This window comes from Melanerpes formicivorus, unplaced genomic scaffold, assembly GCF_026170545.1.
Source record: "Melanerpes formicivorus ecotype bairdi unplaced genomic scaffold, bMelFor1.0.p_v2 SCAF_4, whole genome shotgun sequence".
NCBI classification, from domain to species: Eukaryota; Metazoa; Chordata; class Aves; order Piciformes; family Picidae; genus Melanerpes; species Melanerpes formicivorus.
Window position 1 is genome coordinate 37,486,174 of NW_027142356.1, and position 25,023 is coordinate 37,511,196.

At 49.0% G+C, this 25,023-nt stretch overlaps 2 protein-coding genes across 5 annotated transcripts; one reads left to right on the forward strand and one right to left on the reverse strand.

The window, feature by feature from the left end:
- Positions 1–434: 434 nt before the first annotated feature.
- Positions 435–8,916, reverse strand: SGCB (sarcoglycan beta). Its single transcript, XM_068137684.1, has 6 exons — positions 8,818–8,916; positions 6,952–7,161; positions 6,423–6,608; positions 5,319–5,510; positions 4,393–4,524; positions 435–3,865 (listed from the first exon to the last, which is right to left on the reverse strand). The coding sequence occupies exons 1-6, from the start codon at positions 8,839–8,841 to the stop codon at positions 3,662–3,664; spliced, it is 948 nt and encodes a 315-aa protein (XP_067993785.1). The 5' UTR covers positions 8,842–8,916; the 3' UTR covers positions 435–3,661.
- A 206-nt stretch (positions 8,917–9,122) lies between these two features.
- Positions 9,123–24,461, forward strand: SPATA18 (spermatogenesis associated 18). 4 transcript variants are annotated; one of them, XM_068137680.1, is made up of 12 exons: positions 9,123–9,396; positions 11,504–11,609; positions 11,720–11,835; positions 12,561–12,679; positions 14,103–14,237; positions 15,172–15,409; positions 16,459–16,617; positions 17,339–17,514; positions 18,037–18,160; positions 18,508–18,576; positions 19,364–19,409; positions 20,271–24,461. In XM_068137680.1, the coding sequence occupies exons 1-12, from the start codon at positions 9,310–9,312 to the stop codon at positions 20,276–20,278; spliced, it is 1,383 nt and encodes a 460-aa protein (XP_067993781.1). In that variant the 5' UTR covers positions 9,123–9,309; the 3' UTR covers positions 20,279–24,461. The 4 variants fall into 4 exon arrangements, with proteins under 4 accessions (XP_067993781.1, XP_067993783.1, XP_067993782.1 ...); XM_068137682.1 differs by having other exon boundaries at positions 9,331–9,380; XM_068137681.1 differs by lacking the exon at positions 9,123–9,396 and adding an exon at positions 10,540–10,722.
- The last annotated feature ends 562 nt before the right edge of the window (positions 24,462–25,023 follow it).

Below are 25,023 nucleotides of genomic sequence, written 5' to 3' on the forward strand. Positions count from 1 at the left end.
GGACACAGGATTGCAGCTGTGGTCTCAGCAGGGCAGAGGAGAGAGGGAGAACCTCCCTAGCCCTGCTGGCCACACTCTTCTCTTTCAAACAATGTCCCCAGAGCATTACCAACACTAGGCCTTCAGCAGCCAGGGTGGGAGGCCTGGCTCTAAAAAGAACATTCATGAACTGGTAACCTCCCACCTCCCCCAAAACCCAATCCAAACCTTTTCCTCTTCCAGCCCATCGGCTGAGGAGCAGCTTCTCAGGAGCTCCTGAGCTGCCAGCGGCAACTTGAACCCTACCTCAGGTCTCCTACCCCGAGCAAAGTCCAGCAGGTGCAAGCCATGACGCACAGAGGTGGAACCATTTTCATACTTGCAGCTAATAAAGCAGCAGTTTCCTTGTCAACAACACAGCAAAGCATGGGGAAGGACAACTTCTGAACCACAGCTGGAGCTTGGAATTTATTGTTTCAGAGCAAAGATGAACTCAGTTGTCTTTCACCCACTGAAGCCACCACCTTCAGCCACCCAGGTCGTACCCAGTGTAGTATTTTACACAGGATGTACTTCAAGCTGGACAGAGTCTTATGGGCAGCTGTGGGGGTGCAGTGAGTCCTGTGCCACACAGGGTTCTGTAAACAGAAACGTGTACCTCAGGCAGTTAACCAATGAAATGCCCAACACAAGGCAGGTGTGGTGGTGGTGGTGGTGGCAGTGCTTCCCAAACCCTGTACCAAAGGCAACAAAAATACCTGAATGGTACAAAGCAGAGTGGCTGCCACAATTAATTCCATTGTTCCATTGCTTTAATGCCATTCCATTAATTCCATTGCTACACTGCAACCAAACCCAGCTCTCCAGACCATGATTTAACAGCACCTCTGTGGCAAATCTTTCAGCTGTGTTGCTGGATTGTATTTTCAGGACTCTTGGTGGCCACAAGAATCCAGCACTAGAGCGTGCAGGCGTGTCAGTATTCACCAGAGAACAGCTTTAATAAGCTCTTTGTTTGTTATCTACCTGATTGAGGAAGTATCTTTTATTTTCAAGGTCTATTTCAGCTTTGAGGATGCTGCCCTGGTCATGGGGTCTGTGTTGATAGGTTGGACTCGATGATCCTCAAGGTCTCTTCCAACCTTAGTTATACTGTGATACTGTGCTGCTTCTGGTTTTGTGTGTGTGTGCACAGGTACTTCTATCTATAGAGTGACAAACTTCCCTTAGCAGGAGGGTAAAAATTCTAAATCCATGTTATTTCCTCCTCTGAAGAGTTGAGAGATACTAGCTGAGGCACTACTTAGCAGCAAAGATGTATGCATGGTGTCAGCAACCTGTGTTGAAGTTGTTAATACATCCCAGCTCTAGTGGGAGTGTGAAGTTCATGCAAGATGTGGCTGCTTGTCCGTAATCTTTAACATGAGCAATTCACTGTTTGGTTTTTCTTTGCTACATTTGACTCTCTTTATTCTGGCCTTGTCAGAACAATTCCACTGCTGTCCACCTCTCAGAACTGCAGTAGCTATTGAGCACCACAATCATAGTATGGTCTGGGTTGGAAGGGACCTCTTGAAGGTCATCCAACACTCCTGCAGTCAGCAAGGACATCCTCAACTAGATCAGGTTGCCCAGAGCCCTCTTGAGCCTCACCTTGAATATCTTCAGGGATAGGGCCCCAGCCACCTCCCTGGGCAACCTGTTCCAGTGTTTAACCATCCCCATGGTGCAGAACTTGTTTTTAACATCCAATCTAAATCTTTTCTTCTCTAGTTGGAAGCCATTGCAGTCCCTGCAGGCCTTTGTAAACAGCCTCTCTCCCTCCTTCCTGTAGCCCCCTTCAGGTACTGCCAGGCTGCTATTTAGGTCTCCCCAGAGCCTTCTCTTCTCCAGGCTGAACACCAGCTGCCTCAGGCTGTCCTTGTAGCAGAGGGACTCCAGCTCCCTGATAATTTTTGTGGCCTTCCTCTGGATCTGCTCCATCAGGTCCATGTCCTTCCTGTGCTGAGGGCTTTGCCTCTGAGCAATGAAGGGAAATATGACCCCTCTGACCTCCCATGTGGTGGAACACCTGACCTAAGAATTCCCCTCTGGAAATCATTTCCACCCCTACACATCCTGCAGGAGCACTTCCTGACTTCTAGGGATGACAGGACTTGGGAGCTCAAATTTAAAGTTCTTGTTGCAGCAGAGGCTGGTTTGCATTTTGTGTCAGTCTCTGTACTTTGAGGGCTTGAAAGGCAGGGCAGCCATCTTATCTGCACAGAACAAATGGCCAATTCTGAAGGTTCTGTGTAACATCTGCACAGCTTTCAGGACGTGAAGCCTGTGCTTATCTAGGAAGACTTGCCAGAAAGCTACCTGCAAAGTCACCTTCGTGGCCTCCATTTATGTAGGTAACTTGATGCCACTGCAAAGCAACACTGAAATGAAGAAATACATGGAGCAGGGAAAGGAGGAGCTGCTCTGCTTTTAGTACAGCTCCCTCTTCACATTAAAGCACCCAGGGAAAGGCATTTCTGAGGCTAGTGAGCAAGCTGTAAGTGCAGCCTTTAAAATGTACTTCCAATACAAACACATTTTATAGACACCTCACATAAATGAAGCAACTGGAGCATGCCTGAACTGCCCAGACAGATGTGGAGCTCAGGCAACAACACTTCAATCATCACAGAGCTATTTCCAAACTGAAGCTACATTTCCACACTCCTTATGACTTTGCAAATATTATTTATGCTATCAGAATATCTTTTGAAGGGCATGAGAATATGTGACAGAAACAATGCAAAACTTCAAAGGGAATCCCAGGACTCTGCCTCAGTACAGATAGGGTGAGGCACATTTTGGGGGAAACTATATTAGCATAGAATCATGGAATGGCTCAGGTTGGAAGGGACCTTGCAGATCATCTGCTCTGAGCTCCCCACCAGGGGCAGGGACACCTCTCAAGTAGACTCAGCTGCTCAAGGCTTCATCCAGCCTGGTCTTCAACACCCCCAGGCAGCCACAGCCTGTTCCAGGGTCTCACCACCCTCCAACCAAAGAAATTCCTCAGCTCCAGTCTAACCCTATTCTCCCTCAGCTTCAAACCATTCCCCCTTGTCCTTATCCTTGTCCTGTCCCTAAACACCCTGATGAAAAGTCCCTCTGCAGCCTTCCTGTAGGATCCCTTCAGCTGCTGTAAGGCAACTCTAAGGTCCCCCTGGACCAACCTTTGTCAAGAGATGAAGGCAGAAACCTGCTGCTTTAGCCATCCTGTGCAAATCCACTTCCAACAGGAAATCAGCTGTCCTGTTGAAGGACTTCAGAGAGCAGTTGTGTTCTTAGTAGCCCTCAAAAGTCTTGGGATGCAGGACAGAAATCTCCTCTAAAGGCAACTGAATGTGGTCATGACTGTTCCATGATCATGTTCTCTAAATATATTCTGCTGATCCCAAGTCTGAGAGGTACTTCAGTATGCCTGTAGGCTGAAAGCTTCCTAACTCAGTGCCACCACTGCAGTGAGGAGAACGATGAGCTAATAGTGCTGACTGGAACAGCCTGTTAAAATATATTATGTGCTAAATGTAAGTACAAACTGCTGTAAAAACACAAACCCTTGAAGGCATGCAGCTACTTGATACAAACAGATGTAAACACACCACAAAAACCCACCCCAGCTCTCCTGGCAGTGGTTTGTGCTTCAGTGCGTGGCTCCACAGGGGTTGACAGAGGTCTGACAACCCATGTTGTAGCCTGTCACCTGCACCTTGAACAGAGTCCCATCTGCACACATGCAGAGCTTGAAGCGCAGCCAGTTGCCGTTGTTGAACTGCTCCCCGTAGGACGAGCTGGGCAGGCGGGAGGGGCTGACCATCACCGTGCCGTTCAGGACGATGCTGTTCTCCTGGGAAGGAGGAGGGGAGAACAAAGTACAGCTTCTACTTTAGGCAAGGCAGGTGGGGTTGTGAAAATCGTGGAATGGCTTAGGCTGGAAGGGATCTGAGATCCAGCCTCCCTGCCATGGGCAGGGACTCGGCTGCGCAGGGCCTCATCCAGCCTGGCCTTTAACACCCCCGGGGAGGAGGCAGCCACAGCCTCCCTGGGCAGCCTGGGCCAGAGTCTCACCCTTGTACTGAAGAACATCTTCCTAAGATCTAGTCTAACCCTGCTCTGCCTCAGCTTCAAACCATTCCCCCTTGTCCTGTCTCCAGACACCCTGATGAGAAGTCCCTCTGCAGCCTCCCTGTAGGATCCCTTCAGTTATTGGAAGGCAGCTCTGAGGTCCTGCCAGAGCTTTCTCTTCTCTAGGCTGAACAACCCCAGCTCCCTCAGCCTATTCTCATAGCAGAGGTGCTGCAGCCCTTGGATGATCTTTGTGGGCCTCCTCTGGACCTCCCTGACTCTGAAGCTAAGCTGATTTGCAACACTTACTGCTTTCAGCTCCATGTTGCCTCCCATCCGAAACTCGATGGTCTTGCCTGTGATGAAAACCCCTTCGTTTCCACGGACAATAGCACGGCCATCCACCTTTATGTTTAGATCACTGGTGGCATTGCTGGTGATCTAGGGACACAAACAAACCGAAAGTGTCTCACAGATCGGTGACAATGTGCCACTTGGCTTTGTCTGAGTAACTTAACCCCCTCAAAAGTATGCTACACGATAAAAAGAGTTCAATGTGCTTCTTGCCCTTCTGCCATTGTGCCCAGGAGACTTCTGCCCAGCTGTTGTTCTTCCTACGTCCACATTTCAAAACAAGGATTGCTTCATTTTGGAAGGTATGGAAAATAGTTTGGTTTTGTCATCAAAGTAATAATTACTATGAGAATTGTGTGGGATACACAAGATTACACTTGTGAGTGCAGGACTGGTGGTGTCAGCTTGCTCCTGGCTTCATAGAATCACAGAACTGTCAGGGTTGGAAGAGACCTCAAGGATCATTAAGTTCCCTGCCATGGGCAGCTTGCCCACAGCCACATCCAGGCTGGCCTTGAAAACTCCTAGGGATGGGACTCTAGCACCTCAATGTCCTTCCTGTAGCTAGGGGCCCACAACTGAACACAATACTCAGGATGTGGCCTCACCAGTGCCAAACACGGGGATGATCACCTCCCTGTCCCTGCTGGCCACCCTGTTTCTACACCAAGGAAGCCATTGGCTTTCTTTGCCACCTGGGCACACTGCTGACTGATATTTAATCAAGTGTCAACCAACACCCCCAGATCCCTCTCCAAGTCACAGCTTTCCATCCACACCCCCCAGCTGTAGCTTAGCATGGGGTTGCTGTGACGCAGGTGGAGGAGCAGTTTCATTCTCCAGCTAAGACAAGAAGCAAGGGGCAGTTAGCAGAGACCTACCCTCTCTGTGGAGGCCTTCTGTACGTTGAGGATTTTAACCCCGTTGGGCAGGTGGAACTCGTGGGTCTCGTAGTCTGTGCTGAACAAGGTGTTCTGCGTCCGGGGGTCAACGAACTCCATGCCGATATCGCTGGTAATCGAAGTTTTGTCTTTCTCCACGCTGAGCTTGGTTGTTCCTTGCTGAAACACAATCTTCAGAAACAAAGTCATGAGATGGCTTAGGTTGGAAGGGACCTCGGAGACCAGCTACTCCAACCTCTCTGCCATGGGCAGGGACACCTCTCAACTAGACTCAGGGCTCAAGGCCTCATCCGACCTGGCCTTCAACACCTCCAGGGAGGAGGCAGCCACAACCTCCCTGGGGCAGCCAATTCCAGAGTCTCACCACCCTGCTACCAGAGAATTTCTTCCTAAGCTCCAGTCTAACCCTGCTCTCCCTCAGCTTCAAACCATTCCCCTTTGTCCTGTCTGTAGACACCCTGATGAAAAGTCCCTCCGCAGCTTTCCTGTAGGATCCCTTCAGGTATTGGAAGGCAGCTCTAAGCTTCCCCCCCGAGTTGTCTCTTCTCCAGGCTGAACACCACCATCTCCCTCAGCCTATCCTCATAGCAGAGGTGGTGCAGCCCTTGGATCATCTTTGTGGCTCTCTGGACTCACTTCAACATCATTGTCCTTAAGCTGGGGACAACGGAACAGGACTTGAGGTGGGGTCTCAGCAGATCAAAGGGGCAGAATCCCCTCTCTTGCCCTGCTGGCCACACTCTACCTGATTCATCCCAGCACACTGCTCCCTTCTGGTCTGTGTGAGGGCAGTGCCAGCTCATGGTGAGTTCTCAGCAATCAATACCCTCAAGTCTCTTTCTTCAGAGCTACTTTCAACCCACTCTGCACCCAGCCTGGATCTGTGCCTGGGACTGGCCCAACCCAGATGCAGTGACTTGCACTGTGACTTGTTGGACCTCATGCAGTTGTCACTGGCCCTCTTCTCAAGCCTGTCCAGACCCTGCTGGATGGCATCCCAGTCAGTGCTGTTTCCAGTACAATGTTTATTAATCTGAACTCCACTGCAGGGTGCTGCTGAGAAGCTGTCAGGTGGTAACTTACAGGCTGATTGTTGCCAGTGATCACCAAGTCCTCGTTCCGCCTGCCTCCCACGGTGCTTTTGTAGAGGGGGTGGATGACGCCCATGTCCGAGACCTGCTTGAAGCGCAGCAGGCCGCTCTCGTGGAACTCCATGCTGTCACAGCCGTTGGGGCCGATGCGGATCACCGCCCAGATAACCAGCGTGATCTGCGGGCACACGCGCGCGCCCAAAGCTCACTCTGCTGCTTTGGCTCTCCCCACAGCTACTGGATGAACCACATCACGCCATCACAGCACGTGAGGGGTTGGAAGGGACCTCCAGACATCATCCCATACAATGCCCCTGCCTCATCCAATCTCAAACACCTCCAGGGACGCTGACCCCGCCACCTCCCTGGGCAGCCCATTCCAATGGCCAAGCTCTCTTGCTGGGAAGAACTTTTTTCTTCACAGCCCTGCTGAGCTGTATTAGAGTAAGTTTTATTTCTCTAGTAGACCACCAAAATGAAATACATCCCAACACTGCAGAGAGCCTAAGCATTATACTCACAATCAGGTTGATGACGGCCAAAATGAAGAGCAGAACAATCACACAGATGGCCAAGTTGCCTTTCCTGCCACGTAAGCCTGTCTTGTGCAGCCGGTCTTCATCGATCGGAATGTATCCAGCTTTGAAGTTGCTGTTGTGCTCCTTGTTAACGTTCCTGCGCTCCACAGCCTTCTCTCGCATGGACTTCTTCACCGGGCCGTTGGAGCTTGGCTGGAACACAAAGCACGGATTCACTGTTACAAGGCACGTCAAGCCACCCAAATCACACACAGCTATGCACACAATAAGCAGAAGTCGGAATTGACTTAGTGGAACAGTTCAGGATTACAGAGTACAGACTTAACCAGGTTGGAAAAGACCTCAGAGCTCATCAAGTCCAACTATCACCCAGCACCATCTAATCAACTAAACCATGGCACCAAGTGCCTCAGCCAGGCTCCTCTTAAACACTTACAGTGATGGTGACTCCACCACCTCCCTGGGCAGCACATTCCCATGGCCAATCTCTCTTGCTGGGAAGAATTTCTTCCTAACATCCATCTTAAACCTTCCCTGGTGCAGCCTGAGACTGTGTCCTCTTGTTCTGGTGCTGGTTGCCTGAGAGAAGAGACCAACCCCCACCTGGCTACAACCTCCCTTCAGGTAGTTGTAGAGAGCAATAAGGTCTCCCCTGAGCCTCCTCTTCTCCAGGCTACATTTCAGTCTGCCACACTGTACTTAGAACACACATTCACAACCACTGCAATCTCTGCTAAGGCAACGACTAAAATCAAAATCCAGAGGTGGATACAGTTTGTTAAGTTGGTTTGATGGCACAGAGTTTGCATTTAATTTCTGTTGCTTGCATGCAGCTTTATGAAAAATACTCTTAAGACTCCAAACCTGGCATGGGAACTCAGCCAGCCTAGCTTCAATGTAAGCATTTGAAGCCACTTGATTGGAAGGGATATCCCATCAATGCAACAATAACCCAGAGGAGACTGGATAGGGCACTTGGTGCCCTAGTCTAGTTGATTAGATAGGGTTGGGTGATCGCTTGGACTTGGAGGTCTTTTCCAGCCTGGCTGATTCTGATTCTACTGCCTCCGTTCTTCTCCCTCCGGCTTGGAGCAGCGCTGGCAGTCTCCGTCCCGCCCGTCCAACGGGGTGAGAGTGGCATCCTTACTAACAAATTTAGCTGTCACTCCCGTGTGAGACCTCGGATGCCGAGCCCGAATCTGAGCTCCAGCCTTATTTATAGCGTGCCGCGGAGCCAGCAGGCGAGCGCCAGCCTTGCGAGACGGCTGACAGCGCAGCCCTATAAATACCGGCCGGCCGCTTTCCGCCTCGTTAATTACTGGCAAGCGCCTATGCACGGAAGGTAGTCACATTCCCGTGCAGAAATGCCGGAACGCTCTGTTTCCAGCACAGAAAATGGGCTTCTTTCCGAAGAGATCCTGCAGGCTGGACGGCGACATTCCGTCCGCGCCGCGCCGCGTCCCGCCCCGGCAGCGGGCTCGGGCTGCCGCTGCCCCGCCGCGGCGGCTGCCCCGGCCAGGCGAAGGGCGTGCTCCCCGCGCAGCGCCGGGCACGGGGCAGGAACGCTCTCCTCCCCGGCTGGTGCAGGCGGCGGGGAGCCGGGGACCCGGCACGGCCCCCCGCGGCCGCCGCACCGCAGGGCTCCGGCACCAAACCGGCCTCGGCCACCGCCGCGAAAATGGCGCCCCCGCCCGAGCGCCCCCTCCACGAGCAGCACCCCTCCGCCGGCCACGCTGCTCCGGGGGCTGGCCGCGGCCCTGCGGGCTGCCAGGCGGGCCTCGCTTCCCCTTCGCCCCGGCGCGGATGGCTCCGGTCACCTCCCCATGCCTGCGACACAGCGGGACAGACCTGCTCGGGAGCGGCCGCCGCCATCTTCCTCCGCCGCCGCCGCCGCCGTAGCGGGGGGGGCTCGCGCGCGCCCCCTCGCGGCGCCAGAGGCGGGGGCGGCCAGGATCGAGCTCGGCGCCGCTCCGTGGGGCGAGTCCTTGCGGCCGGCTCGGAGACGCAGCACCCGGCGGCACCCGCATCCCGCCTGGCCGGGCTGTGCGACTGCGGGTAGCCGTGGGGCGGCGGTCTCGTTACCACAACCGAGGCGCGCCCTAGCCCGCGTCGCCATGGCAGCCGCTGCCGCGCCGGTCCCGGCCTACGTTACAATCGCGACTATAAAAGCGGCGCGAAGGCAGCGCCGCCCAGAGCGGCGGGTCCGGGCTGGCGGATACCATCTCGCCGCCCGCCTGCGGGAGGGCTGCTGGACCGACGGGGCAAGACCAAACCGGACGAGACAGAGGAAGCAGCGCAGGTCGTCCCATTCCAACTCCAGGAACGAACTGACAGCTGGCCATGGCCGACGGCTTGAGGAGGCTGGCGAACAGCGAGAGCGCCCGGGTGCTGCAGGAGAAGCTGGAGAGCTGGTACCGGGACTACGAGGTGGGCCGCGCGGGCGGGTGCGGCTGGGGGGCTGTACGGAGAGCCCCTAGCGCAGCGGGCGGCAGGACGCCGTTGCCGCGGTGCCCGGGGCCGTGCGGCGGTTGCTGCGGTTGCTGCGGTGACGGCGGGACGCGGAGCGGCGGCGGCCCCCTCCCCACCGCCTCCCGCCCAGCGCAGCCCGGACCCCCGCCCGGCCCTGGGCCAGCAGGTGGTGGCCGCCGCTCGGCGCTCAGGTCGGTCTGGGTCGTGACCCCACACGTGCACCTGCTTACCGCAGCTTTAACGCCCACCGCCTGGAGCGCTCGCTGAAAGTCAGGACTGGAGGTTAAAAGAGCTTTGAGCTGTAATGACTTAAGTCTGGCTGAAAGAAGAGCTTTGAGGCAAAACGGCCAGCAGGTGGAAGGGCCAGGGGTGAGGCTGTGCTCTGAAGAAACCACCTGTGGCCTGAGAGCAGTCAGGAAAACGTGAGGGAAAAGGATGCTGAAAGTGAGATCGGAGGTACCCAACTTTATAGCTCTTCTGGGTGGGAAACCTGTTAGAGCTGGGAGGCTGCAGAAGGGCTTCAGAAGTGAGGGATGCACGTCTGAGGAAAGAAATTTGGACATGGATGAGGAGATGGCTGCAGGTGGACGTAGTGGAATGTGTGGAGTTGAGTAAGAGGTGAGAAGAGACTGAGGGCGCAGTCCTGTGGAAGGAGTAGAGGAGGTGCAAAATGGGGGAAGGATGATCTGAGACTTGACAGCTAAGAGTTATCTTTAGTTTTCCTTTTTACACCCAATAGCGATTTATTTATCTTTTTCTACTTTTCTGCTCAAAATCTATAACAAACTTTTAAAGGCATAGCCTAAAACTACGATAAGAATCTTGGCAGAGTTCTCACTCCTGTGACACCAAGAGCCATTAGCTTTAGGGCACCGAGAGCTGTCTTGGCCATGAGCCTGTGGCCGTGTGCTGTGAGAAAGGGTGCTGAGCAGCAGTGAAGCCTTTTCAGGGGGAGGCAGTTCTTTTTTAGACATTGTGGCATGTAGGAGTTGCAGCATGTTCATAGTCAGTGTAAATCCTTGAAGGGTTTTGATAAGGAGTCTGAGTATAGCTGGTAAAGCCGGAGGAGCAAAGCTTGCCAATGGGTGGGGGAGGTAGACCTCTGGAGAGCTGAGCTCCCACTCTTGTGGGGGCTGGACTTGCTATAATAAGTGAGGTGGGGGTAGTCTCTGAGGTCTTGGAAAGTGAAGAGGAGGTGGCTGTTGCAGAGCTGGCAGATGGGAGCACCACGGGTGTGATGTTGGTGTAATGAGCTGGAAAAATGCACTTTGCAGTGATGCTCTGGTATGAGACTGCCCCTTGAGGCCTGAGGAAAGCATGTTGTATCAAACAAAACACAAGCTGGCAGGGGCATGGGGGGCAGTTTTAGAAGCTTGTAAAAACCATATGGAGCCATTAAAGGCTGAAGCCCTATGGGAGGTAGTCTATGCTGGAGATGATACTCAGGTTAGGGGTCAAGATTAAGGAAGCAGGTCCAAAGTAGGTGATCTCCTGGCAGATGCAGTAACATCCTGGGCAGGTTAACCCCATCAACTCCTTTTCAGGATTGCATTTGCTGAAAGTTTTGCTGTTGTGTTGTTTCCTAGGCATAATGCTGAAGTCTGTCCATTCTTCAGTTAAAAATCAGATTGAATTGCATGGAGGCCTCATGTTGCTGGGGATTATACAGCCTGGTATTACATCAGCTAATACAGAAAACCAACTTTTGGACTAATGTGTTGATTTATGCAAGAGTCTCCTCTCTTACTGCTTTAGAAAGGTCTGTGTTGAAAGGCTGCTTCACAGATGCATAATTATGATGATGACTCTTTTAGACATGTTTGTGGTTGCATCTTTTTGAATGGGGGAAGGAGTAAGCTGGCTCAAGCGAGTTAACTGGGTGCCAGAAGCCCTGATGTCTTCTTCATTTGCCCATTAGCAGTGTGAATCGTTTGAAGATCAGTGTTTCAGGGGTTGCAGTAAGGAAAGGTTGTGCAGATGTAGCCATAGGGAAGAAGTCATCATAACAGGAATGCTTTTGAGTAGCAGAGCCCAGGCAGATCTATTCATATCTATTGTTTTGCAGATTAATTCCTGTGACCAGAATCTGAACCAGTGCTGTGACATGATAGAATTGAACTCTCAGATCCAAGGGCAGCTCTTTGCAATCCTCAGTGAAACATCTCAAGAAGGTAAATCAGTGTCTTGTTTTATTACTGACACCTTTTCATAGGGGGTCTTCTTTTTAAGCTCTGCCTCTTTCTGTCAGTTAGTTAATCTCTTAATGTATGTGTTTTCTTAGGTGGGAACTATGCAGGTATGGAAACAATAAAAACTCGTCTCCTGCCATGGCTAGGCACTTGTTTTTCCTGTGCTGCTTCCAGAAGGCTCTTGGAAACCAACCTCTCTCTCACTCAGGTATGTACCAAATTGACATTAAAGGATTAGAACAGTGTGATGTTACCTGCAGGAGAGCTTTCGTGACCTTCTGTCAACAGCAGCCTCCCTCCCCCATTTTGCTTAATGAAATATGTCCTTAACTGCTCATGGAGACAACTGCACTCTTCCTCTGTTTGATCTCTTATGTTTCCTTTGAAAGGGAAATCAAAGAGGTCATTAAAGCTCCTTCTGGCCTCCTCAGGCTTATGCTGTTTCACAGCAATCAGTGACAATATGGAGCAATTTGCTTTGGAAGGGAAACTGTGGTCTTGCACTGCCTTCCTTTTCTAGGGAAAGAGAGCTATGCTACATTGACATGTTGAGTGTTCTGGATTTGTCATTGCACGTGGCAGTCAAAATGTGAAGAAAAGCCTGCTGCTCAGTTACTTGGTTCTGGTAGGCCTGTGTAAAGCTGCAGAACTGAGCTCCATGTGTACTAGTCTACTTCTGTATTCTCCATCAGGAAGTGTAAATCAGTTGAATGCTTTTCCTAATGCAATTGAGTCCTTGTTCTGTCTGTGTGTGTGTGTGCCTGGAAGGTACTGCTTGTGTGTCTAGGACAGCAATTGCTTTTGTTTTCAGTCCCTTTGGAAACAGCCTTTACTGAGGTTTTTAGACCATCAACTGCTAATTATGCTGAACTGCATTGCTGAAGGATTCTGTAAGGCAGGATGTTCAAGCAGTGTGGATATGTTTTGTTGTAGGATTCATTGGAGAAAGAGAGACAACTGAATGAGCTGGCCAGCACTCAGTCCTTTAAACTGCAAGAGCTGCAGGAAGAACTGACTTCAACTCGTCTACAGCTTGACCATTTGCAACAAGAGTAAGGCAATCCACTCTCATTCTGGGGTTTATTTTTTGGTTTTCAGCCAGCCATAATTTTCTGTTGACATCTAAATACTGATGGAGGTTTGTGAAATGCTTTGTGCCTGCCTTAGAATCCAGGCTTCAAAGCACATTTAGGCTCTGGATTGTCTGTGTGTCCCCTGCAAAGTGGGCTACAAATTGTATGGTCACACCCAACATTCATAAACTGACCTTGTAGGCTTTCCTTCTGGCAGAGGAGTTGGAAAGCCTGCCAGCATTCCAGACAAAAGCATGACCTTTCCACCATTCCTGGTGGAATTACAGTCAATGAACTGCTGTTTGCTCAGCAAACCTCAGTAAAACTCAATTGAGTAGCTATAGTGCAGCAAGACCTGCAACATGACAGTATTATGGTATCTGAACATCTGGGTGCTCGATTTTTGAGTGAAGCAAAGGTGCTATTTTCTTGTTCTGTGAATCACCTTTTCAAAATGTGAATTCTTTCAGTTTTTGTCTGTAAACTTGGGTTTTGAGACTTGGAGTAGCTGATGATCTCATTACTCTCATCCATAGACTATCTCACATACTTAGATCAAAGCATGTTTTGCAAGACATCTCGATCTCCTGGGCTGTCAGAGCAAATCTGGTCTAGACTTGATGTAATTCAATCTTGATTACTTGACTAACATCATTGGTGATACTCTTTGACTAATGTAGTTCAGCAAAGAAAAGAACCTGAGGACCTGGTATAAGAAAACACCTAGAGACTTAAACTGTAGGAAAGAGAACTGAACTGCTTTAGTTAACATCTTGAATATGAGAAAGAAGAGTTTCTTAGGCCTCATTATCTGAGCTAGTGCAGGTTTTGTTACCCAGTGGTATCTCCTGCCACAGTATACTTCTACATTTTAAGGTGTAATTCAGAGCATGCTTTAGACTAGGGGGTTTTTAAACTCTGGACTTCTCTGTATTTAAGGAACTGGCTCAATATTTCTCCTCTCTTTCTGTTCTTTATTGGATGATGAGGAGAGACCTAATAGCAGCCTTCTAGTACCTGAAGGGGGCCTACAAGAAGGATGGAGGGAGGCTGTTTACAAAAGCCTGCAGTGACAGGACAAGGGGCAATGGCTTCAAACTAGAGAAGAGCAGATCTAGATTGGATGTTAGAAACAAGCTCTTTACTATGAGGGTGGTGGAACGCTGGGCCAGGTTGCTGAGGGAGGTGGTTGAGGCTCCATCCCTGGAGACATTCAGGGTGAGGCTCGAGAGGGCTCTGGGCAGCCTGATCTAGTTGAGAATGTCCCTGCTGACTGCAGAGGGGGCTGGATTGGATGACCTTTGGAGGTGTCTTTGAACCCAGAGCATTCTATGGTTAACTGCTAGACAGTTTGCATTGGTAGAAGGACATCTTGTGACTGGCTTTATTCTGTGTTCCTCAGTCTGGAGACCTCCCGTGCACAAGAAAAGGATGCCCTAAAGAAGTTAGAGCGCCTGAATGACTATGAGCAGCAGATTCAGTTACTGAGGGATGAGATTTCCATCCTGGATGCCAGGAAGTCCCTTCTCCACAGCAGGTAGAGGCATTATTCACAGAAGTCACTGAATCAGAAAATACTCACGTTGGGTAGCATGAATTTCCACTCCATTTGAAACTGAAGCATAAATGAAAGCCAAGCTTTTGTACTCTGTTACGGAGGAACAAACTCTTTTTGACTGAGTTCTCTTAGTGCCCAGAAGTTTTAATGTGGGTCAGATGTTAAGTTTCTGGCAGAAGAGTGAAGAGCAGCTTTACAAAATACATTGAAAGCAGCTGTGGAGAATAACCAGCGATGGTTAGCTGGTTTTCTTTACAAGACCTCTTTGAATACCGTACCATTATGGGCCAGAACCTCTCACTTGTTTGACTTTACAACCCCACAAGTGTTTGCCTTTCCCCTTACTGTTTAAAACAAAGTGCTAGGCTACACAAACTTTAGGAATGACTTTGGTTGCTGTTGTTCAGGCTCTAGCCCACAAAGGGCATTGACCCAAACGCTTTTGTGTTGGACTAACCAGCTGTAGCTTGACTTCTGTAGCTTGGCTGAAAGTCTCAGCTTGCCCCCAATATTAAATGGACACACAACTCTGCAATAGGAAAAACCATCTGAGGATGGTGAAGTGGCTGTCTACAAGCACCTGAAGGGTGGTTGTAGCTAAGTGGAGGTTGGTCTCTTCTCTCAGGCAATCAGCAGCAGAACAAGAGGACACAGTCTCAAGCTGTGCAGGGGGAAGTTTAGGCTTGATCTTAGAAAAATGATCTTCCCATAAAGAGATATTGGCCGTTGAAATGTGCTGCCCAGGGAGGTGGTGGGGTCACTGTCCCAGGAAGTGCTTAAGAAAAGGCTGTATGAGGCGCTTGGTGCCAGGGTCTGGCTGATGAGGTAGGGTTGGGTGATTGATTGGACTTGATGATCTTGGAGGTCTCCTCCAACCTGGCTGATTCTGTGCTTCATTCCTTGGCTGTGCTAGGCTAGCCCGGAGCCGCTCTCCTTCCCCCAGGCGTGGTGAGGGCAAGTTCCCTGGCTCTCTGCTGCTGAGGAGCTGCTCCCCGGGCCGAGCCAGGCGCACTAACGCCTCCCGTCGTGCCCGCCTGGTGGCTCGCTTCGGTGACATTTATGCTCAGGAACGTTTGGATGCAGAGACCCTTTTGAGGACATACACCAGCGACATGGAGACGGTGCAGAGGATCATCTACATTGCAGCTGTGGTAAGGAAAAGGATGTTGAGAGTCACAGAATTGTTTTGGTTGGAAAAGACCTCTAAGATGGAGTCCAACCATCAGCCTAACTCCACCATGGACATTAAACCATGTCCCAGGTCCTACACATCTTTTGGAACACCTGCAGGGACAATTATTCCACCACTTCCCTGGGCAGATGGTATACAGAAATGTGTTATAAAATGTTCTAGCTGGATTGGATTGAACTGTGGAAATTAGCATTTCTGTAAGGTGTGGAGAAGAAAACTTGATCTCTTTTTCCCTTTTGGTTTTCTTTTCTCTCATACTTTCACACTGAACTCTCAGTTTAGTGTCCTTCTCTAGCACTAGAACAGGGACAGTGGTCTACAGTGCAGGTGCATAAGACTGAATGGCTGTGAGCAGAGAATTCCTGCACTAAACACCACCACTCATTGAGATTAATTACTTTGGGAATACTACATTTTAGTGAGCTAAACATCTTCCCATGTCATGCTTCCCTTTTCCCTGTAGCTATGTGCTGCTTCTAGTTTTGTTTGGTCCCTTGAAATAACCTTTATTATGGGCTCAGTCTAAAGAGCTAGTTCAGTTTTCTGTACTGCAGCTTCTTTGCTGTAGTACCTACCTGTGTCAAGCTGTGTGTGATGCCAGGAGCACTGCACTTTCTGAAGTGTTGGCTACTTTTTCCCCACAGCTGTCATCCAAGTTGCATTCCAATTTAACCTTTCCTCCTAACAGACAAGAGATGCTCTTGTCTGATATGTTGCACAGAAAATGCAGCTACTGAGTCTTCTGCTCTGGTTATCTTTGATTGCATTGCTTGTGTATGTGTGATGGGATCCTGCCTAAAATAGAGGGTTAGGTGGGCAGCTTTTCAATCCTGTCTCCTGCAAATCATATGTGATTCAATCAGAGATGTCCTCCCAGTTGAGCACTATTTTTAACTTCCACTTTTTTGCAGCAGCACTTTATATTCCTCCCTGCAATGGTGATAGAGTTAAGTGATTAAAAGAAACTTGATCAGTCTGCTGCATTTACTGGATGCTCTTTGTTTGCAGGAATCTTTTCATGCAGCAAAGATGGCCTACAGGCAGTTCAAAATACTTGTGAGAGAGACTCTGTCTCTGGGTCACACAGGTCCTGAGTCACTTGAAGATGCTGTCCTGGATTATATAGTTCGCCATGATGATCTGTATGACGTGCAAGCCAGTGTCAACGTAAGTCAAGGGCAGTGGGGAGGTGACCTGTTGATCTGTCTGAGCAGCTGATACACGTGGAGTGCATAAACTGGAGATACTCTCTAACCTGCAGAAAGTTTATTGCATGGGTTTTGTCTTGTAGCAGTTTATTTAGGCTGTCAGGGAGGGATAGGACTGGGGCGAATGGAGCAAAACTAGAAATGGGAAGATTGAGATTGGATGATAGGAAGGAGTTCTTCCCCATGAGGGTGGTGAGAGCCTGGCACAGGTTGCCCAGGGAGGTGGTAGAAGCCTCATCCCTGGAGGTGTTTGCAGCCAGGCTGGATGTGGCTGTGAGCAACCTGCTGTAGTGTGAGGTGTCCCTGCCCATGGCAGGTGGGTTGGAACTGGCTGAGCCTTGAGGTCCCTAACAATTCTATGATTTTCCACAATAATGCTGTGGCATGGCCCAGTAATCACTTTTATTTCTTTAGCTGCCTGTGACTGGAATGTCTGTCAGAATCTCTTTTGTTGTCTTTAATAAATTCTGTGCATCTCCCTCATAAGACTGGTGGCAGTGCTTTATTTCTGAAGTCAATGCTTTCTGGAATAGCCAAAGAGAACACTGTGAGGAGCTTCTTACACTGGGGGTTGTGTTGTGTTGGTTTTGGGGTTTTGAATGTAGACAGCTAAGAGGCATCCATAGAAGAGATCTCCCTGCTAGTGAGCTCCAACTGACTCAGCTGTGTTTATTTTTCAGGAGGTAATCCGCTCCATGAACATCAACCCAAAGATTTCATTTCCACCAGAGATTGATTTCATTGTGATCAGCACTTTGATTCGGGAGCTGTGCCGTGTGGCTTTCTCCATGCAGACTCTCCTCCCTCCTCTTGATATTGCCTTTGGCACTGATGGAGAGCTTTTCAGTGAGAACAAGTAAGAGCTCTTCATTTTCACTCAGGTTCTTTGGTATTCAAAAATGAATCAGGTTTTATCATGAAGTGGCTTGACACTGTTAATCACACAGGCTCTTATCAGGTCACTGGACTGGGCACAGCAGGTGAGATGGGTTCATAGAATGGCTTAGGTTGGAATTGACCTCAAAGAACATCTCCTCCAACCTCCTGGCCATGGGCCAGGGACACCTCTCAACTAGACTCAACTGCTCAAGGCCTCATCCAGCATTGCCTTCAACACCCCCAGGGAGGAGGCAGCCACAACCTCCCTGTGTGACCTATTCTGTAGTCTCACCACCCTTGCACTGAAGAACTCTTCCTAAGATCCAGTCTAACCCTGCTTTCCCTCAGCTTCAAATATTGTCCTCTTGCTAGACACCCCTATGAATACTGTCAAGAGGTTTATAACCTGTGGCTGCCTTTTCTCCTCATTGGTGATTTGCAGCACGTATTTATCTTCTGGCACTTAGATGCAGGCATTTCTTGTGCTGTGTTTCCACAGGTACCATCGTAGCTTTGACTCAGATTTCACAGCTGCTTTGGTGGCCTACCATGTCTGGCCTGCTCTGATGGAAGATGACATTGTCATCGTGAAGGGAGAGGCAGTCACTAAAAGAGGAGCTCTGGTACGTACTTCTGTTGAGCAGCATGTTAAGGGAAGCCATTGGATTTAAATGCTCTTAATCTTAAAAGGTGAATTCTTGATCATTCCTTAGCTGGCTGGAATTGTGTACATCAAATATCAGTCAGGTTTGAGTGCCTCATCCTGCTTTTTAGGATGAATGGTTCCATTTGCCTTAACTAATCACTGTGCAGATGTGTGATTGTTAGCAGAGCCTGTTCTAAGGAGGAAGCTTATTGTGTGTTTGCTCTCTCTCCTCAAGCCTTGCCTCCATCCTGGCAAGTCTGCTTGCTGAGTCTCTTTAATAAAGGCTTTCTCTCAAGAGAGGTTTGTCAATCTCTTCCCTTGCAGTGGTCTTGCAGAAGTAGGAGTCGAGGCAGAAGCCGAGGCCGTAGCACCAGTCCTCTTCGGTCACATCACGTAAGCCTCAGCTGAACGCTGGCAGTGTTAACAGCATGGAATGTTTTTAAACTCAGAACATAGCAACCTTTTAAACATGCTGATGCACCACATGTACACTTGAGCATTGGGAAGAAATGCCTTTGCTGGCTCTGGAGTGAGGTGAACCTGAGCTGACAGTTGTTGCCTGGTGTAATTATCAGTGGGGGTACTGTATGAGAAGTAGGTGATAGTTAAATTCTCAGAAGCATCAACTGTGGATCTCAGAATGCTTTCCTCCTCCTCCCCCTTGCTTCAGTGCTCTTCTGAATAGCTAATGGCATCATCTGGAAGTGTTTTAGTCATCTTGCAGTACAGCACCATGGTTATTGCCTCCTGGAATTAGTGATCTAAATTTACCCTCCAATGTTTCTAAGGAGCAGAAAATCAGTACAGAGTGGGCAGGAGGGGAGAAACTGTGGTAGCAGTAATAAGAGATGTGAAACCTTGGCAGAGTTCTACTTAGGGTATAGTTACACTAGATTTCAAATAGTTTCAATAAAAATAATGTGCTTTTCCCACTAATTGTGAGCCCATCTTAATCAATTGCCATAGGTGCCCTCCACTTACAACCTGGGTATTGAAAATGAGAGTCACTTTTACCTGTTACCTGTGGAAGGAAAACTAGAAGCTTGTTGAATTTGTCTTTTTAGCAGTGGAGCTGTAGCAATAGACAACTGCAAACTTTCTGAATGCTGATGGGTCCCCAGGTGGCTTTCTTGGGGCCAGATCTTTAGCAAGCCTGACTTCTCTTCTCTTTGTCTTGCAGTTGTCTCGAAGCCGCAGCTCTTCACCGCTGAGGAGTGGAAGCCCAAGTAAGTGAGCCATGGTAGTGCATAATGACTCATGGTTTTCACATTAAGCTTGTGAACAACAGAGCAGAGAGAGAAAATAATGTGCTGGAGGTCTTTGACTCTAACACTTGTCCAAGGCTTCTTTTCTTAATGGGTAGCCCCTTTCTTTTCTGTGTGGGGGAAAAAGGCTGAAATCCCTGTCTTGGAGGAGAGCTTGTTTTTCACTCTACTCAAACCACTGTCATGAGCTCTCTCTGCTGGTTGCCTTTGTGGGCAGTGCTGTAGAAAGTAAAACTTGTTCTCGTCCCTACACAAGAGACAGCTGCATGGGTACTTGCTCCATGCCTTTCAGAAGTGACAGCTGAGCATCCATAGTGAAGTGGGGGATTTCAGACAGTACAAATGAGTGTCCATCTTGAGGCCAAACCAGTGTCTGCTGGCTCCATGCCTTTCAGAAGTGACAGCTGAGTGTCAATAGTGGAGGATTTCAGATAGTACAAATGAGTGTCCGTCTTGAGGCCAAGCCAGTGTCTGCTGGCTCCATGCCTTTCAGAAGTGACAGCTGAGTGTCAATAGTGGAGGATTTCAGACAGTACAAATGAGTGTCCATCTTGAGGCCAAACCAGTGTCTGCTGCCTCCATGCCTTTCAAAAGCAACAGCTAAGTGTCAGTGGTGGAGGACTGCAAACAGTACAAATGAGTGTCCATCTTGAGGCCAAGCCAATGTCTGCTGGCTCCATGCCTTTCAAAAGCAACAGTTGAGTATCACTGGTGAAATGGAGGATTGCAAGCAGTACAGATGAGTGTCCATCTTGAGGCCAAGCCCATTCAGAGTTGCAGAACAAAAGTGGTTGTACTGAAATGTGTCTCTCTCTTCAACAGGGCGTTAATGGAACACGTCCTGTGGTTCAGTACCTCTGGATCCAACAGCCTCACTGGGTGCCTTTTCCCTTCAAGAATACCTCAAATATCACAATAATGTGAATGGCAACTGTCACTCCAAATGCAGTTTGTGCTCAGTGCAGTTCTTAACAGTATAGAATGCTTGTTTATAATTTTAGAAGCTGATTCAACCTTTCCAGAAATGAAGTGCATGCAATATAGGATCATACTCATTTAGCAACACAGCACTGAGGAACCTGTGCTGTAATCCTGCATCTAGAATGTCTTTCACAGACACAAAATGATCCCCAGTTTATCTTGGTAGGGTGTTTGATGCAACCTGAATGGTTAATGTTGCAGCATGTTGAGGTTAACTGTTACTTGAAAATGTTTTCATTAACTGGTGCTTATTTCATAGAATGGCTTAGGTTGGAAGGGCCCTTAGAGATCATCTACTCCATCCTCCCTGCCATGGACTGGGACACTTCTCAACTAGACTCAGCTGCTGAAGTCCTCATCCAACCTGGCCTTCAACACCCCAGGGAGGAGGCAGTCACAGCCTCCCTGGGCAGCCTATTCCAGAGTCTCACCACCCTCCTACTGAAGAACTTCTTCCTAAGCTCTAGTCTAACCCTGGTCTGCCTCAGCTTCAAAACCATTCCCCCTTGTCCTCTCACTAGACACCTTTATGAAAAGTTCCTCTCCCATCTTCCTGTAGGATCCCTTCAGGTATTGGGAGGCAATATTAACAATGTTAGAAAGCATCAATAACCTTAGGATGTCCCTGTCTCACATAGCATCCTTTTAAATACGTCCTTGTGGTTAACTGAATTTCCTAACTGCAGTGCAAAGGTTGCACAGAACAGTCAGAAACTCTCCAATCCTCCACCAGTCCCCAGGACTTGATTGGCATTTACTTATGAAAGCATAAATGTGTGCTTTAGCAAGGCAGTAATTGTCCTTGGTGCAGTCATTGTTACTCAGACACTAACAGCATAAAAACTTGTAGGTTGGAACTTGCCACTGGCTCTTTGTAGCCTTGGAATGTTTGCTTGAGGTGGCCTCTCTGGTATTGCTTTTAATGGACTTTCATACCAAACTGAGATGAATTTTTGTGGAATCAGTGTGTGTGTGGGGGGGAAAAAACCCCAAACCTGTCCAGTTATTACATTTGAAGTGTAAAAAGGAGACCTGCAGGGCTCATTTGTTTCCAGGCACTTTAGATAGTTTGTTCCCATTGTAAATGTTCCTTTTAATATCAGGGTGTTGTTAACTGAACTGATGCTGCCTTTCTCCCAGAACTTCAGCTGTAGGGTCAGCCTTAAGTGACTGCTTAGGGCCTTGTGCTTTTAGCACAGGATTTGTCCTAATGGACTCACCAGGCTCCACTGTCTCGTTCTACTCTATGCCTCAAAGGTATGTGGAGCTCTTCCCAAATGGCTTATATTCCAAAAGGGAGGGGGAAAAAAAACCCAACCCTTCCTTTCTGCCTTCTCTTTTAATCTGCCTATTCCCTGAACTGTCATAAAATTATCAAAAGAATTTTTATTAGTCCTGAAACTGTTTAGTTTGTAAAATTAAGTCAGGGCAGCAGATGGTTTTTTGAGCCTTTTCCAGGGATCTTAAGCAGATTTATACATCCAAGCTCCTCCTCCCTGCTTCTTGTGCAGGCAGGTTTTGGCACGTGGCTCTGTGGCCCAGCTTTCAGGCAGACTTGAGCCTTGGTCCCCATGAGGCAGGGATCAGCTGTGACTCCAGTTCTACAGACCTGTTTTCCTTGGAATTGGGTCCATTAGTAGCCACTGAGAGTACATTGAGGTCCTGTCTGTAGTCATACACAGACCCACTCTGAGCTAAGGGGACAGCAAGGCACAGGCACCTATGTGGCGTGCTTGTTAGCTAAGAAAGTGACAAAAGGGAAGAGCACAGCAGTTGATTTCCTCCTCTAAGAGCCTGAGTGTTGTTCCCAGCTCATTTGAGCCTGAAGTAAACCTGCTTATTTCTGTACCAATTTCATGCCTAAAAACACAGCTCTGGAAAAAACTGAGCACCTGCAACCTGCTTGGCAACAAAGTACCCTAAGTATGGTTGTGAGCAGAACAGTGAAGAATTAATCATCTTGGAACTACCAAGGGCTAAGGACAGGTAGGGTTTTGAAAGATTACATATTCCATGGATGTCTTCTGCATAATTACCAAGATGTGTCTGTGTTTTTGTACCAAATGTGGCAAAACTGCCAGGGTGGTTCCAGACCTGCCCATGCCTGTTTTGCCACTAGGATCTAGTCTTCCTGAAGATCTAAAATAGCCATAAGAGAGAAATTTGCAGTGCTTGGTGGGCCATCTCATCCTGCTCCCCCAGCAGGTACTAGTTAGTCTTAAAGCAAAAGAGAAAGCTAATGAAATGCCAGCTAGGAAATTGGTTTGGTAGACTGGCTCAGGTTGGAAGGGCCCTTAGAGGTCATCTACTCCATCCTCTCTGCCATGAACAGGGACACTTCTCAATTAGACTCAGCTGCTCAAGGCTTCATCCAACCTGGCCTTCAACACCCCCAGGCAGGAGGCAGCCACAGCCTCCCTGGGCAGCCTATGCCAGAGACTCACCATCCTCACACTGAAGAACTTTGTCCTCAGCTTCAGCCTAACCCTGCTCTGCCTCAGCTTCAGCCTAACCCTGCTCTGCCTCAGCTTCAAACCATTCCCCCTTGTCCTGTTTCTAGACACCCTGATGAAAAGTCCCTCGGCAGCCTTCCTGTAGGATCCCTTCAGAAATTACCTTAGATACTCCCAGAAAGCTGGGGGCAGGAGATTGGAGTCCTCCCATCTGATCTTACAGGCAGCAAGCTGTGGTGCTGATTCAGTCCTGTAGGAGGCTCCTGAGCAGCAGTTGAAACAAAACCACTTTACAGGCTGAAGAAAGTAAATGTAAAGGCCAAAAATGCTCCAGAATGCTCCCTGGCAGACATATGCCTCTGTCCTCCAGCATTTGAGCCTTTGAACTTCTCTATTGCATGTATGTGCTGAAGAAACTTGTTATGCTGTGAAAGTGCCATCAGAATGACTGCTTTCAGCTTTTTGTCAGCCTTCTTTGATTGGGGTTAACTGCTCCATGACTTTCTGACAAGCATTCAATAGTCTGGCTTCATATTAAAGAAAGAAATCTGTTTCTTGGGGCTTGCAGATCCATTAGCATGTGCTGAGATTTGCTTTTGAGCTTCAAGGCTGTTGTATTCCTGTGAGTCATGCAGTGTGCTAAGCAATTATGCTCCAGAAATGTTCATTTCCTTTTTCTGCAGGTTTTAAACAACAGATGTAAGCAAACCTGTCACTGGCTTTTGCTGTCATGCAGCTGTTTGTGGAAGCTCTACCTGGGTAGACAGAGCACACAGAGCACTTGGTGTCACTTTAGTGTTGGCAGAGGGAGGCATGAAGTGCAGGGGAGTGGGTGGTGTGTTTGTCATAGTATGGCTCAGCTTGGAAGGGACCTCAGATCATCTACTCCCCCCTCCCTGCCAGGGGCATGGAAACCCCTCAACTAGACTCAGCTGCTCAAAGTCTCATCCAACACCCCCAGGGAGGAGGCAGCCACAACCTCCCTGGGCAGCCTGTTCCAGAGTCTCACCACTCTCATACTGAAGATGCAATCTAAACCTACTCTCCCTCAGCTTCAAACCATTCCCCCTTTGTCCTGTCTCTAGACAGCCTGATGAGCAGTCCCTCTACAGCCTTTCTGTAGGATCCCTTCAGGTACTGGCAGGTATTTATGGCTCTGGCAATGCAACTGTTGTGCCTTGCAGAAACACAGTTCTCCAAGTAATGTTACCTGCTTGAAAGTAAAATGTCAGCAGCAAGATGCTCTTTACTACTCTTGGTATCAAATCCTGTGCCACTGTTGTTTCCTGAAGGGGTTTAGGCTGCCACCAAAGCTCTTAGCTTTGAAAGAAGGAATTTATAAAGATCATTTTAGTCTAATTCCTTCTTATTCATGTTTGGCCTTTTACATGAGGGAAATATGATCTGGCCCACTGTAAACTGCACTCAGGACCTTCAGTGAAAACCCATCTCTGCAGCTCCCAGCACAGCATGGATGAGACACATGGGTGTGAGCCACAAACCCAGCTTTTGGTCTCTGAAGTCTTACACAGTTTGCATGTTCTATGGCTGACTCCTTCTAGTGAATAAAAAATGAAGTGGCAAGTGTTTTCATGTTTTCTTGCTGAAGTGTGGTCCTCAGGTACTTTGTTAAGGGTGGGGGGAAGGCACAATGTGGCAGCTTGGAACAATCACCTCTCTCCTTCTATGGAATGATTAGGCTGATATATTTGGAACACTTGCATATGCAGCTCTGAAGGGTAGAATCACAGAAGTGTCAGGGTTGGAAAGGACCTCAAGGATCATCCACTTCCAACCCCTGTGCCATGGGCAGGGACACTTCATGCTAGATCAGGTTGCCCAGAGCCACATCCAGCCTGGCCTTCAAAACCTCCAGGGATGAGGCTTCCACCACCTCCCTGGGCAACCTGTGCCAGGCTCTCACCACCCTCATGGGGAAGAACTTCTTCCTGACATCCAATCTTCCCTCCTCTAGCTTGGATCCATTCCCCCTAGTCCTATCACTACCTGACATCCTAAAAACTCCCTCCTCAGCTGTCTTGTAGCTCACTTCAGGTACTGGAAGGCCACAATAAGGTCTTCTGATAGCTTCCTCTTCTCCAGACTGAACAACCCCAACTCAACTCCCTCAGTCTGTCTCC

Bases quoted from the DNA above. Each gene is read 5' to 3' on its own strand.
- SGCB (XM_068137684.1), bottom strand. From the start codon at position 8,841: ATGGCGGCGGCCGCTCCCGAGCAG. The intron at 7,162-8,817 runs GTCTGTCCCGCT...TTTGTGTTCCAG, and splicing joins CGGCGGCCGCTCCCGAGCAG to CCAAGCTCCAACGGCCCGGT. The intron at 6,609-6,951 runs GTGAGTATAATG...GTGTGCCCGCAG, and splicing joins TGGCCGTCATCAACCTGATT to ATCACGCTGGTTATCTGGGC.
- SPATA18 (XM_068137680.1), top strand. From the start codon at position 9,310: ATGGCCGACGGCTTGAGGAGGCTGGCGAACAGCGAGAGCGCCCGGGTG. The intron at 11,836-12,560 runs GTATGTACCAAA...GTTTTGTTGTAG, and splicing joins CCAACCTCTCTCTCACTCAG to GATTCATTGGAGAAAGAGAG. The intron at 16,618-17,338 runs GTAAGTCAAGGG...TTTATTTTTCAG, and splicing joins ACGTGCAAGCCAGTGTCAAC to GAGGTAATCCGCTCCATGAA.